General features: G+C 47.2%; 6 protein-coding genes across 6 annotated transcripts; 4 read left to right on the top strand and 2 right to left on the bottom strand.

The window, feature by feature from the left end:
* Positions 1-211: 211 nt before the first annotated feature.
* cp1 (putative carboxypeptidase S1) lies at positions 212-2,127 on the top strand (the record flags this gene model as incomplete). Its single annotated transcript, XM_057253197.1, has 2 exons — positions 212-337; positions 430-2,127. The coding sequence occupies 2 exons, from the start codon at positions 212-214 to the stop codon at positions 2,125-2,127; spliced, it is 1,824 nt and encodes a 607-aa protein (XP_057107059.1).
* A 1,005-nt stretch (positions 2,128-3,132) lies between these two features.
* On the top strand, positions 3,133-3,816 carry N7479_005499 (CFEM domain-containing protein; the record flags this gene model as incomplete). Its single annotated transcript, XM_057253196.1, has 3 exons — positions 3,133-3,213; positions 3,293-3,431; positions 3,485-3,816. The coding sequence occupies 3 exons, from the start codon at positions 3,133-3,135 to the stop codon at positions 3,814-3,816; spliced, it is 552 nt and encodes a 183-aa protein (XP_057107058.1).
* Positions 3,817-4,976: 1,160 nt separating this feature from the next.
* Positions 4,977-6,131, bottom strand: N7479_005498 (uncharacterized protein; the record flags this gene model as incomplete). The annotated part of the gene is made up of 1 exon (XM_057253195.1): positions 4,977-6,131. One exon carries the CDS (start codon positions 6,129-6,131, stop codon positions 4,977-4,979), a length of 1,155 nt encoding a protein of 384 aa, XP_057107057.1.
* Positions 6,132-6,867: 736 nt separating this feature from the next.
* On the bottom strand, positions 6,868-8,385 carry N7479_005497 (acyltransferase family protein; the record flags this gene model as incomplete). Its single annotated transcript, XM_057253194.1, has 1 exon — positions 6,868-8,385. The coding sequence occupies one exon, from the start codon at positions 8,383-8,385 to the stop codon at positions 6,868-6,870; it is 1,518 nt and encodes a 505-aa protein (XP_057107056.1).
* Positions 8,386-9,162: 777 nt separating this feature from the next.
* Positions 9,163-10,332, top strand: N7479_005496 (glycosyltransferase family 32 protein; the record flags this gene model as incomplete). Its single annotated transcript, XM_057253193.1, has 1 exon — positions 9,163-10,332. The coding sequence occupies one exon, from the start codon at positions 9,163-9,165 to the stop codon at positions 10,330-10,332; it is 1,170 nt and encodes a 389-aa protein (XP_057107055.1).
* Positions 10,333-12,756: 2,424 nt separating this feature from the next.
* N7479_005495 (uncharacterized protein) lies at positions 12,757-12,972 on the top strand (the record flags this gene model as incomplete). Its single annotated transcript, XM_057253192.1, has 1 exon — positions 12,757-12,972. One exon carries the CDS (start codon positions 12,757-12,759, stop codon positions 12,970-12,972), a length of 216 nt encoding a protein of 71 aa, XP_057107054.1.
* Positions 12,973-13,837: the final 865 nt, after the last annotated feature.

The raw sequence follows: 13,837 nt of genomic DNA, 5'->3' as shown, positions 1-13,837 counted from the left end.
TGCAGAATTCCACTTCACAGATATGGTAATGGTTAGTAGTAGTTGAATATATTCAATTTTGTATAGGTGCAAGATAACTAGGGCATTATATATCAGGTGCTCCTGTCTTGGCATTTCCCCTCACCCCGCTTGCGCTTGGGTTCAACTAAGTACATCTCCGTGTAACTCTACTTTCGAGTTTTTGCTTTGCTGCCCTCGACTTGTTCAGGCCATGATTAACTTGTGGACGGCCGCTCTGGTAGCAACTGCTGCGGCGCAGTACTTTCCGCCCATACCAGGTGGGTTGAAAGTAGTTGAATCGCAGCATCAAAAAGGGGTGAAGATCTCATACAAACAGGTGCGGGTCTATTCAAAGTTCCTATCTAAAGATGACATCCATTGATGCTCGTTATATTACATAGTCCTATACTAATAAAATGGATTGCATAGCCTGGTATTTGCGAAACAACTCCAGGGGTGAGATCATATTCGGGTTACGTTCATCTACCCCCAGGCTCTCTGGATGATGTAAATGTTGACCAAGACTACCCGATCAACACCTTTTTCTGGTTTTTTGAGTCTCGTCATAACCCAAAGAATGCGCCATTGTCCATATGGATGAACGGAGGCCCAGGAAGCTCTTCTATGATTGGTCTTATGCAGGAAAATGGGCCCTGTATAGTCAACGAGGACTCCAATTCCACGGAGCTCAATCCTTGGTCCTGGAATAACTATGTCAACATGCTATACATTGACCAGCCAAATCAGGTCGGCTTCAGTTATGATGTCCTGACCAACGGTACCTTTGATCAAGTTCAAGGTGCCTGGAACTTGTCGGAGTGGGCCGGAGTGCCTGAACAGAATAACACTTTCTACGTCGGCACGACGGCTAGCCAAGATAAGTCAACGGTGGCTAATAGTACTGAGAACTCCGCACGGTCATTGTGGCACTTTGCTCAAACCTGGTTCACTGAGTTTCCGCATTACAAGCCCCATGATGATCGGGTTAGCATTTGGACTGAGTCATACGGTGGTCGCTATGGCCCGGCCTTCACTGCCTTCTTCCAGGAACAAAACGAAAAGATAAAAAATGGCAGCATCGATAGCTCGGCGGAAGCACATTACATTCACCTGGATACACTGGGCATCATCAATGGCTGCATCGATCTCCTAGTACAGCAACCAACTTATCCAGTAATGGCATACAACAACACCTTCGATATTCAGGCCATCAACAAGACTGTATATGATAACGCCATGGAGGCGTGGAGTCGCCCCGGCGGATGCAAAGACCTGATCCTCCACTGTCGCGCGCTGGCCGCAGAGGGCGATCCACAAATGTACGGCAACAATGAAACTGTCAACAAAGCATGCCAAAATGCAGACAGGTTCTGTAGCAACAACGTGGAAGGTGCATACGTAGAATACTCGGGCCGCGGCTACTATGACATCACCCACAAGAACCCAGATCCTTTCCCACCGTCCTACTACCTGGGTTGGCTGAACCAGCACTGGGTGCAAGGCGCACTGGGCGTTCCTATTAACTTCACCGAGTCAAGCAATGGTGCCTACAATGCTTTCAAATCCGTCGGGGACTATCCACGTTCTGACGTGCACGGCTATCTCGAAGATCTGGCGTACGTGCTCGACTCCGGTATCAAGGTCGCTCTCGTCTACGGGGACAGCGACTACGCCTGCAACTGGATCGGCGGCGAAGACGCCAGCTTGCTGGTCGAACATGCCGGTGCTTCTGGTTTCCGATCTGCCGGGTACACGCCTCTACGCACGAACTCCTCGTATATTGGCGGCCAGGTTCGGCAGCATGGCAACTTTTCTTTCACCCGTGTCTACGATGCTGGTCATGAAGTCCCGGCCTACCAGCCACAGACTGCATATGAGATCTTTTACCGCGCGCTCTTCAATCGCGACTTGGCCACAGGCAAGGTTAATACTGCACGCAATAGCTCATATGCCACGCAGGGACCTGCGTCTACTTGGCATATCAAGAACAAGGTCCCGGAGAGTCCGGATCCGCTCTGCTATATTCTTGCTCTGGAGTCGACATGCACCGAAGACCAGATTGCAAGTGTGGTCAATGGCACAGCTGTTATTCGTGATTATGTCGTTGTGGATGAAAAGTTGAAGTAGACTTCATGCAAGTTTTATGCGTATTGTTTCTTATGTATTTTCTTAACAGACTCACTTAACAGACTCATAAATGACCAATAGAAATATATATTCTTCTACAAAAGCTTTTATGTGACCAAGTCCCCTGATCCTTGGTATCCAATAAGCTCTCGCCTGCCAAGGCACATATCTCGAGACATACCTGGAGGATGGCACGGTGCCAAGAATGTCAACGGCACACAAGAGGGCGTCTCGTATTTGGGAAGATTCGGAGGTTTTACAAACGGTGATAGCCTTCTACCTATGTGCTTGATTCCTGCCACTTAGCCTTCCATTTCCGTTTTAGTGCTCAGACCTTGCCGCTTTTTGATCTCAGAGTAAAATTGAGCACGCCCCTGAACAGTCCGCTCACAGATCATACATAAGCTGATTAAGTATTATACCTAGTCTCTCTACTCACTGATTATCGTATGAGCGATCTGATTTTCTTAGTACGATCAGAGTGAAGGATTGAACTGAGTAAGCTACGAAAGCTTATAGTACAGCTAGCACTACTAATTCTCCTGCTAGTGAATGGTCTCTTGGCTACCCCATACCCCGGCCTCGGTCCATATTTCATTGAAGACATGTGCGGGTAACGTCATTTGAGTCCGGGGGCATAAATTGACTCTCTACGTCCACACTAAACCATCTTCGTACAAGCTTTAAGACCCCTGATGATTGAATTTCATTCGTTTAGATTATTTTGCACCAGGAACAGGGTTTGCACTAGTCAAAATACCAGAGAAACGAGCCGACTGTACTTTTGGGAGAGAAATCAAGATAAGTCTTAGACCAATAATGTGACCTGATATGATAATAACCGGTGTATCCCGGTAGCCTGAGATAGAGCGTGGGTTGGAACTGAATCATATAAGACTAGTCTCGTGCATACATCCGGACTTCGCTGTTCTGGTCGCGTTAGATGTCCTCCACGCCAGACCGACTCCAGGCTATCCATCTATTCGGTTCTGCACCATAGTCAAAATGCGTCTCACTGCTGCTATTGTTGTGCTCGCCGCCGGTATCGTCGCTAGAGCTCAACTATCTAATATCCCCCAATGCTCTGTATGTCCTGTCCGCTCGATATCTCTGTTCAGTGTCTCGTTTCTAACTAACCCGTGCTTGTTTTTTTCCCCTCTTCCAGCTTACTTGTTTCACCACGACCCTTGCCGGGGACGGCTGCTCTGAGCTTACGGATTTCGCGTGCCATTGCCAAAAGCCTGGGCTCGCAGCGGAGATTGTGCCCTGCATTAATAAAGCCTGTGATGTCGCGGACCGACAAGGTATGAGAAGCCACATTCCCTTTCGTACGACCCAGTCTAACTAGGTCCTATAGCCGTATCCAGCGTCGTTGAATCCTTGTGTTCCGGTGTTGGCTATCCAATCTCTCTCCCCGCGGTGGACACGTCGGCTCCCACATCGACTGCTGTAGGAGGTATCCCAACCTCAACGACAAGCTCCAATTCTACCACAGTCAGTGGTCTCGGTTCAAGCTCCGATTCTACCACGGTCGGCAGTTTCGCGTCAAGCTTCAAGACTTCGTCGGCGATCAACGCAGCTTCTCCTCTGAGCACCTCCCAGTTCAACGGTGCCTCTGGCATTGCACCCGGAGCTGTTCAGATGGTTGGTAGTGTCATCCTGTTATCCAGCATGCTCTTCTTTATTTGAATAGTTGTGGGGAGAGACAACATAATGGTTTTTTGTCTGCTGTCTGGTATACTTAATTCGGCACTGCTTCTACCAAGCCATCTCAGCCTACAATTATCTTAATACGTTTCCTATTCTAGAATAATGTGTTCAAACATCGAATGGGGGGGGGGGGGGGGATTTGAATTCCGAAGTGCATTTCTTCACTAGATATTTCCATAGCCTCAAGTGAGACTACCGTCTCCAGGTTTTGGGTGACTATATAGAAAATACCAAACAGGCAGGATCGTCACAGACATTATAATACACCACCATACAAGCATCCCGCTATGCCCGCACCCTGCAGCTAAGTGTGGCGGAAATTGGATGTAACGTCGGCAACAGCGAATTAGAAAAAAAGGAGTAAAAAAAGGAAAGGGGAAACAAGTCCTTCTTCCGAAGCCATTAGAATAGTATAGAGAAACCGCTCATGGTATTTTAACTCGATTGCGATTCTGTCCCTAATGACAGCTGGTTTCTACGAGAATTTGCTTGCTGTCCGATTCTGATGATAACAGTAAAGCACGCACGCTCCCTACGACGGTGTAGTCGATCATGATCCTTGTCATTTTTCCCGAGAGGGTTAAGTCGGCCAGATGGGAAATCAACTCCTTCCAGCGGATATCTGGTCGAAATAAGATCATACAGCCAGTTGTAGCAGGGAGGTTTAGAAAATCTCAATTGGCCTATCCCACACCCCGCAAGCCCTAATTAATTAGACTTTCTAGCATATGCTAGGGACTCTACGGATATACACTCAGGTCTGGGGGTTTAAGAATTGAGAACCTCGGTCAATAAATCTGGAGAATTCGGTGAACATGTGAAAATATGAACTTTTCTTTTTAGTTCGCCAACTCTTTCAGAAATTAATTATGTGGCAAATTGCGCTGCACAACGCCAACATAGCCAATATTTACGCAAAGAGGGGAAGACACGAGGTCGGAGAAAATTTTTAGAACAAAATACTCTCTACAAGGGATCCTTGTCTTCGTTTTCATCGTTTTGTAATTTTGAATATATACACCAGAAATTAAATTCCCCCGAACGCGCCTACTACGCATCGTAGAAGTGTCGCATTTACTTTTAGGCCCATTGAAAACAAAACATGCAAGCATAAAGATTACAGTATTAACGAAATTAAATCAAAATCCCGCGCACATACCTAGCTCTGCTAGAAGGTCTCCCGCCGTGACGTCGATACCACCAGCGTCTGAATCCTCCCTGCCAAAAGCTAAGAACATTGTGTCATCAATGAACCCATGGTATTTTTGGCCGTGGCTTTTCCAACTGATGCTAGTCATGTAGAGCATCTCGGATGTATCTTCTAGTAATCCTGTGGAAGAATCTTCATCTGGCTTCTCTGCTTTAATGCTGCGACCAAAGATCCAGGTTGGTTTCGACGAGACCGCATAGATCGCAAATGGCATCGAACGCCGCATCAGCACCACATAGGGCTCATATACAGGGCGAAGGCCATGTAAGGTCTTTTGTTGGATGATAAAGAGCACAAATGTATTGGTCGCATCAGGTTGGCAAAGTTGGTCAGATCGTGCACATAGAGTGATAGCCAGCGAGTTTGTTGCCTGATGAATCTTTCCCGTCTGAGGCAAGAATCTCTTCAGGCATTCTTGGTCAGAATCAGAGGTCGTCAGCGCCAAGTTTGGTCCAACAGAGCCATCTAGTTCGAGTTTTGAAAACACACGTGCCGGTGTAATTTCATGGTGTAGGAACATTTGTCCCGAATCATCCCAGAAGAGAAACCAATTCTTCTCAACAGCATTCCATGGCATTGGACGTTGAAGCTCACGGTACTGCCGGAATTCGTGCTCATTTATGGTGTCTATCCCCCAATCCACCAAGATTCGAAAGTCAGATATCCATTGTCCGAAGCATGTAAAATACGAATTGGAGCCGTAAATTGTGTACGGAATCTCGGGCCCGTAGAATACCCTTGCATCATGAGGCCCAACGCTGAGACTAAAGTACGAAAGATCGCCGAGACACTTGCCGGCGTCACCAAAGGTCGCTGGGATGGGCAATTGTAACGGTGGCTCCAGACAGCTCAAGACTCCCTTGTCATCCGAAAACTTGGCATTGCAGACGAGTTCGGCGTACCAGACTGAGGTAGTCCGAATAGAAGTAGGCTTGTAGAGTTGTGCAGTGATGATCCAGGTGTCAAGCAGCTTAGGATGCGGGATTATACTCGGATTCAAGACGGATCTTGTTCCGAAGTTGATCCTAAAATACTTTCGATCGGGATTCGATGCCGAGTATACTATGTGGTGCGTCTGAGACATGTCCTTGTCAAATCCAGGATATCTTCGGTCCTCGTCCGTAACTTTTCCATCCCGGCAATGGGACAGAGCTTCGCTGCCGTGAACGCTTGAACAAGATATGTCGGATTGTCCGGCATCAATTTGTGATTGCCTATATGGACCACCTGAGGAATAGTCCGTAAAAAGAAATCTCGATTGCAAGCCCAGATGGTTGGATTGGAATTTGGCGACAAGGAGTACTGTGGACAATAGCCCTGCAATAAGTATCAGGTGTGTGGCTATTTTTTTGACCATGTTCAGTTTGGCGAGTGTAGACGGGATTTAACAGTAAGATGTTATAAGTCCGACGTCTTATTTCAGAGAAAAACTTGCCGAGATTGGTCGCTGGCACTGACTAAAAAAGGGGGCTTTGACTGACACGGGCAGTGACTGAGTTGAGGGGCTATAGTTTGTTTACCACCATAGCGATTAATGCGATCATCCACAACTCTTAACAATTTTTACCACCAGTATATCTTTGCAAAACTATAGGGAAAATGCTTCCAGCAGAGAATTTTCAATATTACAAATAAGTATTGCCAAATCTAAGGTGAATCTCGCGAATGCCATTACAAGAATTTTATGATCCACTGATATCCTAGGCTCCGGGAGCAACTCTCGTTTCCGGTGGCAAGATTCTTATTATACAGCAATTTACCATTTAGAAGAACGCTTTGCATTAGTCACTCAAAACAAACCAGGCAGATCATGGGGGTTGTCAGGTTTTGTCACTCAGCGCCCTTTGGTAGATCCACTGAGAGAACTTCACCGCGGGCTCATCAATTAGTCTAGTTGCGACCTCTGCCAGCCAAATAGTCAAGGGCAGCAGAATCAGATTCGCGGCGAGAAAGTTGACTTCAAGCCCAAGAGGACCAACGTTAGGCAAGGGGAGGCGATTAATCCACCAGGGACAATTCTCAGGGTGTGAATCGCGTACGAAACCCACTGCAGCATAGAGCCTGTCACCCAAAGTCCACAGAACCGGTCCGTGAACCAGATAGAATGCAAACGAAATACGGCCCAAGTACAGATTGAATGGAGTGGTAAAGAATGTCTTAAGCCACTGAAGGTGAGATGTGCATGCGACGAGAAATACAGCGGCCCAGAACAGGTAGAACCACTTGTAATCGAACACTGCCTGTGGCTTGAGGAAGGATAAGAGATACCACCCTGATGAGTCACGTAATTGCTGCAAATTGTCCGTATGCGAGGGAACCCCTCCAAGATAAAGGCTTGCATAGAACAGAACAGTCATGATGGCTGTCTTGAAGCGATCCAGTCTGAGAAAGAAGTGGGGCAAATCACCTCGTATGGCGAGGAGGTCGAGATCTTTTAGAAGCATGCCGGCAATAAACATAGCATAATGTGATCCATCCGCAATGTACAAAAAGTACACAACCAACGCGACTTCGGCTAGGAGCCGGGCATTGCGGCGAAATCTTGAAAAGGCGAGAACGGCGGTGTAGACAGCCAAAGAGCCTCGGTTTTCAACGGGTATAGACCAAGCATGGAAATTGTATGTGAACCAGGGCTCGCCGCCTGTTCGGAGAGGGAAACTGAAATTCTTGAACTCGGCGTACCAATTCCATAGCTCCGAGCGGTAGCTTCCTTGGAGCTTTGGGACAGCGGTGATATTAAACAAGTGCAAAAATGTAATATAGCATAATGTTGTGCAAATGACAGGAATATATAGACGAAACCATCGGCGAAATACCGCTGAGGAAAGGCCTTTACCTAGTCCAACGTAATCGCCATCCTGGATGTTTGCCAGTGGCCTCATTGAAAGAACGTACCCAGAGAGCACGAAAAAGACGCTGACGGCCAAATGCCCCCCCGAAAACAATATTCGAATACCAGGAAGACATGCGAAATAGTACTTGTTGTCGTAACCGTAGGCCAGCTCAAAGGCATTTCCCACCCCTCCGCCATCGTGGGCCCACATTTGATGATGTCCCCAGTAGACTAGTAGAGCCGCAAAGCCTCGCAATCCATCTAGATATGCGGTGGGCCTACTAAGTGACCGTTGCTTTTCATTCGCGTTGTTGTCGCTATTCGTCCGCCCAGTAAGGAATGTGGGCAGGAAGGGAAGCATGCAAGAGGAGAGTGACATCCCATGCCGAGAGCGCGTCATATGGGCAAACTGTGGTTTCCACTTTCCATCCTCGAGGGTTCGCTCTGGACTTGTCTTCAACAACTGAGGTGAAGAATTCTCGATTGAGGGGTGTAGCATAGGCATCGGGCGAGTGTACTAAAGTTAAGAGAGTGCTTTTAAAAATCGAAGTCAATAGAAACCAAAATTTCACGCTTAAGAATTACACAGCTCTCAATACAACTCTGTAACATGTGAATCTAGTGGTCGCATCCAGTAGTCTTAGCGGGTAAACCCCAGTGCCCACTCTTGCCGAGGCCTATAAAGATCTGGTAGGTTATGTTTCATATTGATTCCGGATCCTCGCGGCCCTTCTCCATTCCCCCACAAGTCAGGGCCTGAACGCAAACCTCGGGAGTATGACCCGATATGACCGACGCCGTGCAGCCACAATCTCACTGCAATGTCGCAATATTGGGGTAGCATGTGAGTGCGCACTATTCCATCCGGATGGCTTTTTGGACTAAATCCTTAATTGACTGTCCCCACCAGATCTCTACTATTGGCTTTCGCCGCCCGAATGATTGAATGGGTTTCACTGTTCTAGGAATGAATCAATCAGTTAAGCTTCAACCCTTGACCATTTCCGTGCCAGCGACAGGTACTATTGCGTACCGACAATACAACCTAGCAAATGAAGTACAAGCCTGCGAAGGCGATATGTAGTAACGTGACCCGAGGCAATGCATTGTAGACTTAATATGAGTACCACATGTTAATTACGATGATATGTACTGTATGTAATATACTTATGAGTGAAATCAAGGTTCTACCTTCCTGTACTCACAATATTTTTCCTTCCTCGACCTCGATGCTTCTCCCAGACAGGAGGTCACTGAATTGAATCGCATCACAGGCCCAGTCATGCTGGAGAAGAATTTCGTGTTGCCCAGTCTCTTTCCGAAGAAGGCACGCAGATTCACACATGGGGGCCTAGTGGCTTTGTGTCTGTTCATCTACTTTTGTGTCACCAGAACGTCACGCGACTTTAACGAGAATCAATCGTACTCTACTCAGCTAAAAAGCAATATTGGCGATCAATTTCCCAAGAAAATCTGGCAGATCTGGAAAGTGAATCCATTAGAATTCGACGGGCGTGATATCGAGGTAGCGCGCAGCTGGGTATCTAAAAACCCGGGCTATAGGTACGAGGTTCTGACCGACCAGAATGACCTCGACTATGTCGAAACAAATTTCGGACCCCTTGGGCTGAATCGACCAGATATCGTTAAAACATACCGATCTTTAACGGCTCCGATCATCAAGGCCGACCTACTTCGGTATCTTGTTTTGTACATGGAGGGAGGTGTCTATGCTGATATAGACGTGGAGGCATTGAGACCAGTCGAGCGATTCATCCCAAGCAGCCACGATGAGAGCAGGATCGACATGGTTATCGGCATCGAAATCGATGAGCCACACTTCCGCGACCATCCTATACTAGGTCAAAAATCACAATCCTTCTGTCAATGGACATTCATGTGCAAGCCTCGACAGCCTGTGATGATGCGACTAGTAGAGAATATTCTCCACTGGCTCGATCAGCTCTCCATCAAGCAAGGGAGGCCAATCTCAGAGCTTCAACTAGACTTTGATGATGTGATCACAGGCACCGGGCCTTCTGCCTTTACAGGCGCAATACTATCTGAAATGAGCCGTACAACAGGCAAGGATATAACATGGAGTATGTTCCATGACATACCAGAGTCCAAAGTTGTCGGGGGGTTTCTGGTGCTCACGGTTGAAGCGTTCGCCGCTGGGCAAGGTCATTCGGATTCGGGCACCCATAATTCGCGCACGGCGTTGGTCAAGCACCATTACCATGCATCTGCGTGGCCAAACCGTCACCCACGATTCTATCACCCGGTCTTTGGAGAGGTCGAGAGGTGCAATTGGAATATGGACTGTGTGAGGAAATGGGACGAAGAAACAAGTGCTTTTGCTGCTCTGCCTCAGGAAGAGCAGGAACGGCAGATTGCCACATTCAAGGCAATAGGGGAAGCACTAAGAAATATGGAACCACCCCGTAACTAGGGAATGTTTTGATTTTCTTTTCTGATAATGTGATTATGTGTTCTAGATATAAACGGTACGCCCTCATAGAACCCTCACTAGAGCCTGTTGCAATATGGGGCTGGCGCAGATCAGGAATCAAGCCGCCCCAGCTGAATTCAGGCCTGCATTGTCTATACAAAGAACCAAGTTGATTGAAAATCAACTTGATCTTCTCATTGTATATATACATCACTTATTCCCTCTGGTATAAGAACAATCAATCTTCATTTGACAAACAACAGCATATGAGCCCAGTAGCAATCTCTCGGTTGTGTCTCTACTTTGTACTTATATGAGAAACATCTTGACCATCTTGATTATATATACCTACCCCGCTCTCTCAGCCATCACCATGTTTACTCTAGTTCACAACTCGCCCAACCGAGCTGTCACGGCCATGGAGCCTCTAAAAGGAAGTGACAACTTCGCAACCTAGAAATATTTCATGAATTCCTGCCTGAAAGCAACGCAGATCTGGGATGTAGTATCGGGTGACCTTCAGCGTCCTGACTGCTTGTTCAAGTACGCCTACGGCGGATATCCACCCCTTGGTACCTTTTCGGGGCGATGAGGCAGCGAGCCATTGAGGCGCTCCTCGAAGTGGATGTCCAGGCGTTCCAGTGTCACCGTGAATAGTCGCGCCGCGAAGCCGAGGTCTACCACACGATCTGCCGGTACCTGTTCCCCCACAGTGCTCATTAGATATCTCTGATGAAGCTCTGTTAGTGGGTGCTCAGATAGCCGGACTAATATACTGCGTAAGTGTCTCTGAGCAGCTCAGTGAGTCTAAGCCCAGACTAAAGCTTACTCAGTGAGCCTAACTCTAAGCGCCCTCGTTAAAGTGGTGGCATCTGGAATAGGAAAGCCCCACCCGGCAGAGGAAATCAAGTACGTAGGTAGGTAATACCTACATACTACATCCCATGGGGGTTCGTGTCGAGTGGGTACGGCCCGAGCCGTTGTGTTACCCGATTCGACAGGTGGCAGGTCTGAAAACCGGGTCCCTGGGTTTCGCCAAGTACTACCTAGGTAGGTACGTATATACATAGTCCCTAGTAACACCTTATCGCGAGTTAGATGAGTTTTGAACATGATCCTTTGTATCTGAATACTTACCATGCCAGCAAATTGTGCATCACCAGGCAATGGACAGCCCTAATGTTATCCTGGTCGTCTCTGAATCTGATCGTATTGCTTTTGATAGGAAGAATATTCATGGGGGATGAGGTCGAATGGTTCTCTAACCGTGATCTAGCTCGATAAGAAAGATGGCTGTGAGATATTTGGACTGGGATGATATTCTGGGTCTGTGACTTCATCCTAGGAGGCATGCAGAATCGTCGCGGCGGTCTAATTCGATCTAAACAAGAGCTCTCTTTAGAGGAAATGTATGCGTGTCCAAGTGAGTACTCAATTCAAAGTCCACTCAATTCATTGAGTAGACACGCGCGTCTTGTGCCTTACTGAAAGCCACACAAAGCAGGTGTAAGCCGGCAGGCAACTCCGAGTAGACAATCAGTTGGAATAAGATGGTACTCCTTCGTCAATGGGTCCACATCAGCGAGATTGGAGCGAGGGAATTAGAGAAAGTAAGTTCTGCTTGGTTGAGCGGACACAATGTGTCAAGTGCTAGCCTATTTGCTCATTAGATAAGATGATCCATCGTTTGGTTCGAGTCAAGCTTCTGGACAATGCTTATCTGAGATCTCTATAACATGGAAATCTGAATCAGGAAGATATACCCCACGGAGATAGCCCTCCACGACCCAGTGTATCTTCCCTCTTGTGTCTCTTCCCTCTTGCCTCCGCCTCAGCCCCCAACCCAGCTGCACGGGTCCTGTGCGCAGCAAGACTTGCACCTTTACGTGGTGTTCAGGATGAGTAGCCTTGATGGTGAAACCAAGCAGGTCCTCAGTATTTAGAACTTCAATGGATATAACTTTGTATTAGTCACCTCAATATGTACTGCTTCTGTAAATGCATCTGTAGCAACCTGTGGACTGGTAGTCTGGCTTGCACTGTGTAAACAACCTTTGCCTGGGATAAATAAAAAATATTTAACGGCACCTGCACTTCCATAATTGTAATTAAAAATCTATGTTGTATCAAACGTGGCTATAGTGATTTTCAGAGAATATGTGCTCCTAGCTTTTATGTCAAGCTCCTGTCTCTGCACCTGTCTTGCTCAATGCCCGTTGCCACGACAGACTAACACTCACCACCACAAACACCTGATTTATCTTAAATTAAAGTGATTGAGCAAGCATCCCTCAATCTTATATTCAGCCACACTCAGACCTCTGAAATGTAACCCCCCTCGATAAGCATCTGCATGGGAGACTGCTAATGCCAGATACCATAGACAACGAACACTCCTGCCCATACCAAATTAAAGCAATTCTAATGGCATTCCAACGCCGGTTCGGCTGGCTCGCAAGGTCGTCGCCATTTGCTGCTCCTCGGCAGTCCCGACTGAACCCAAGCAAGATAGGAAAATTGGTGACATACGATATCACTTCCGAGATGCAGTGCCCGCTGTTCGACCGCCTGCGGTGGTGCTTTGAGCTGGACTTCATGTGCGGATACCGATCTACATGGAGCATTCATGATCGACGCTGAACCAGGGATGGAAAACAGTCCTATGGAGAGAACGTGGAGACAACACGCTAAATGCATAAATTTGCATGGCAATAGAGTCGATACCACCCATCTCCTTGTTACTCACACGTGTAATTTGGTTTCTTACGGCAGTGAAGCCCTGTTCAGACTACGATATCCACTGAACGCTTCCCCCAACCCCCCGAGAAGCAAGAAACGAGAAATCAATAAACGAACCCAGCCTCAGCCATAATATATGACAGTAATCGACACCGGACATGTCATTGCAAGGGAAATGAGACGATGAAACTGTGACTGTGGAACTTCTACTATATTGAGGCCAGCCATGTCTTATGAAAAGTACCCCTTGTACGAATGAGCCCATTCTCGTTCCAGAATCCTCATTAAACTGCTGTGGGCCCCTTTTCGGTGGCAGGACATCATTCTGAAAGTATGGAAGATTTGTCAATCACTCGTTTGAAAGCTGGTGTGGTGTACTCTAAAGTTCCCTGATATCAATGGCAACCAGTTTCACATAATTACAATCAAATCTTGGCACCATGGTATATGACAACCTCTCTCATGCAACATCGCCTATTTGGTTACTCTATGAAATAGCGATGTTTTAGTTTGTTTTAGCGAAGATCATACTCTCCATGGTTGTCATTGCTTTTGATATTCAAGACCGCAACACCCATTGCGCCGCCGGGGGTTGATTTTCCGTTTTTACCCCGAGCTAAACTGCTCAGATGGCTAGATCAAGCGAAGCGGCTCCGGCTTATATGTGATGGGTGATGCTTGGAGCATGGCTGTTGCAGATTGAGAGCGAAGCTGTACCGTTAGAATTGACTCCCGAAGTGTCTGTGCGAAGAAGAATGTCAATTTT

This window comes from Penicillium vulpinum (genome assembly GCF_028829585.1).
Source record: "Penicillium vulpinum strain IBT 29486 chromosome Unknown utg000003l_segment0_segment0, whole genome shotgun sequence".
Taxonomy (NCBI): domain Eukaryota; kingdom Fungi; phylum Ascomycota; class Eurotiomycetes; order Eurotiales; family Aspergillaceae; genus Penicillium; species Penicillium vulpinum.
The sequence above is the reverse complement of the archived record's forward strand: the minus strand, read 5'-3'. Positions and strand labels throughout refer to the sequence as shown.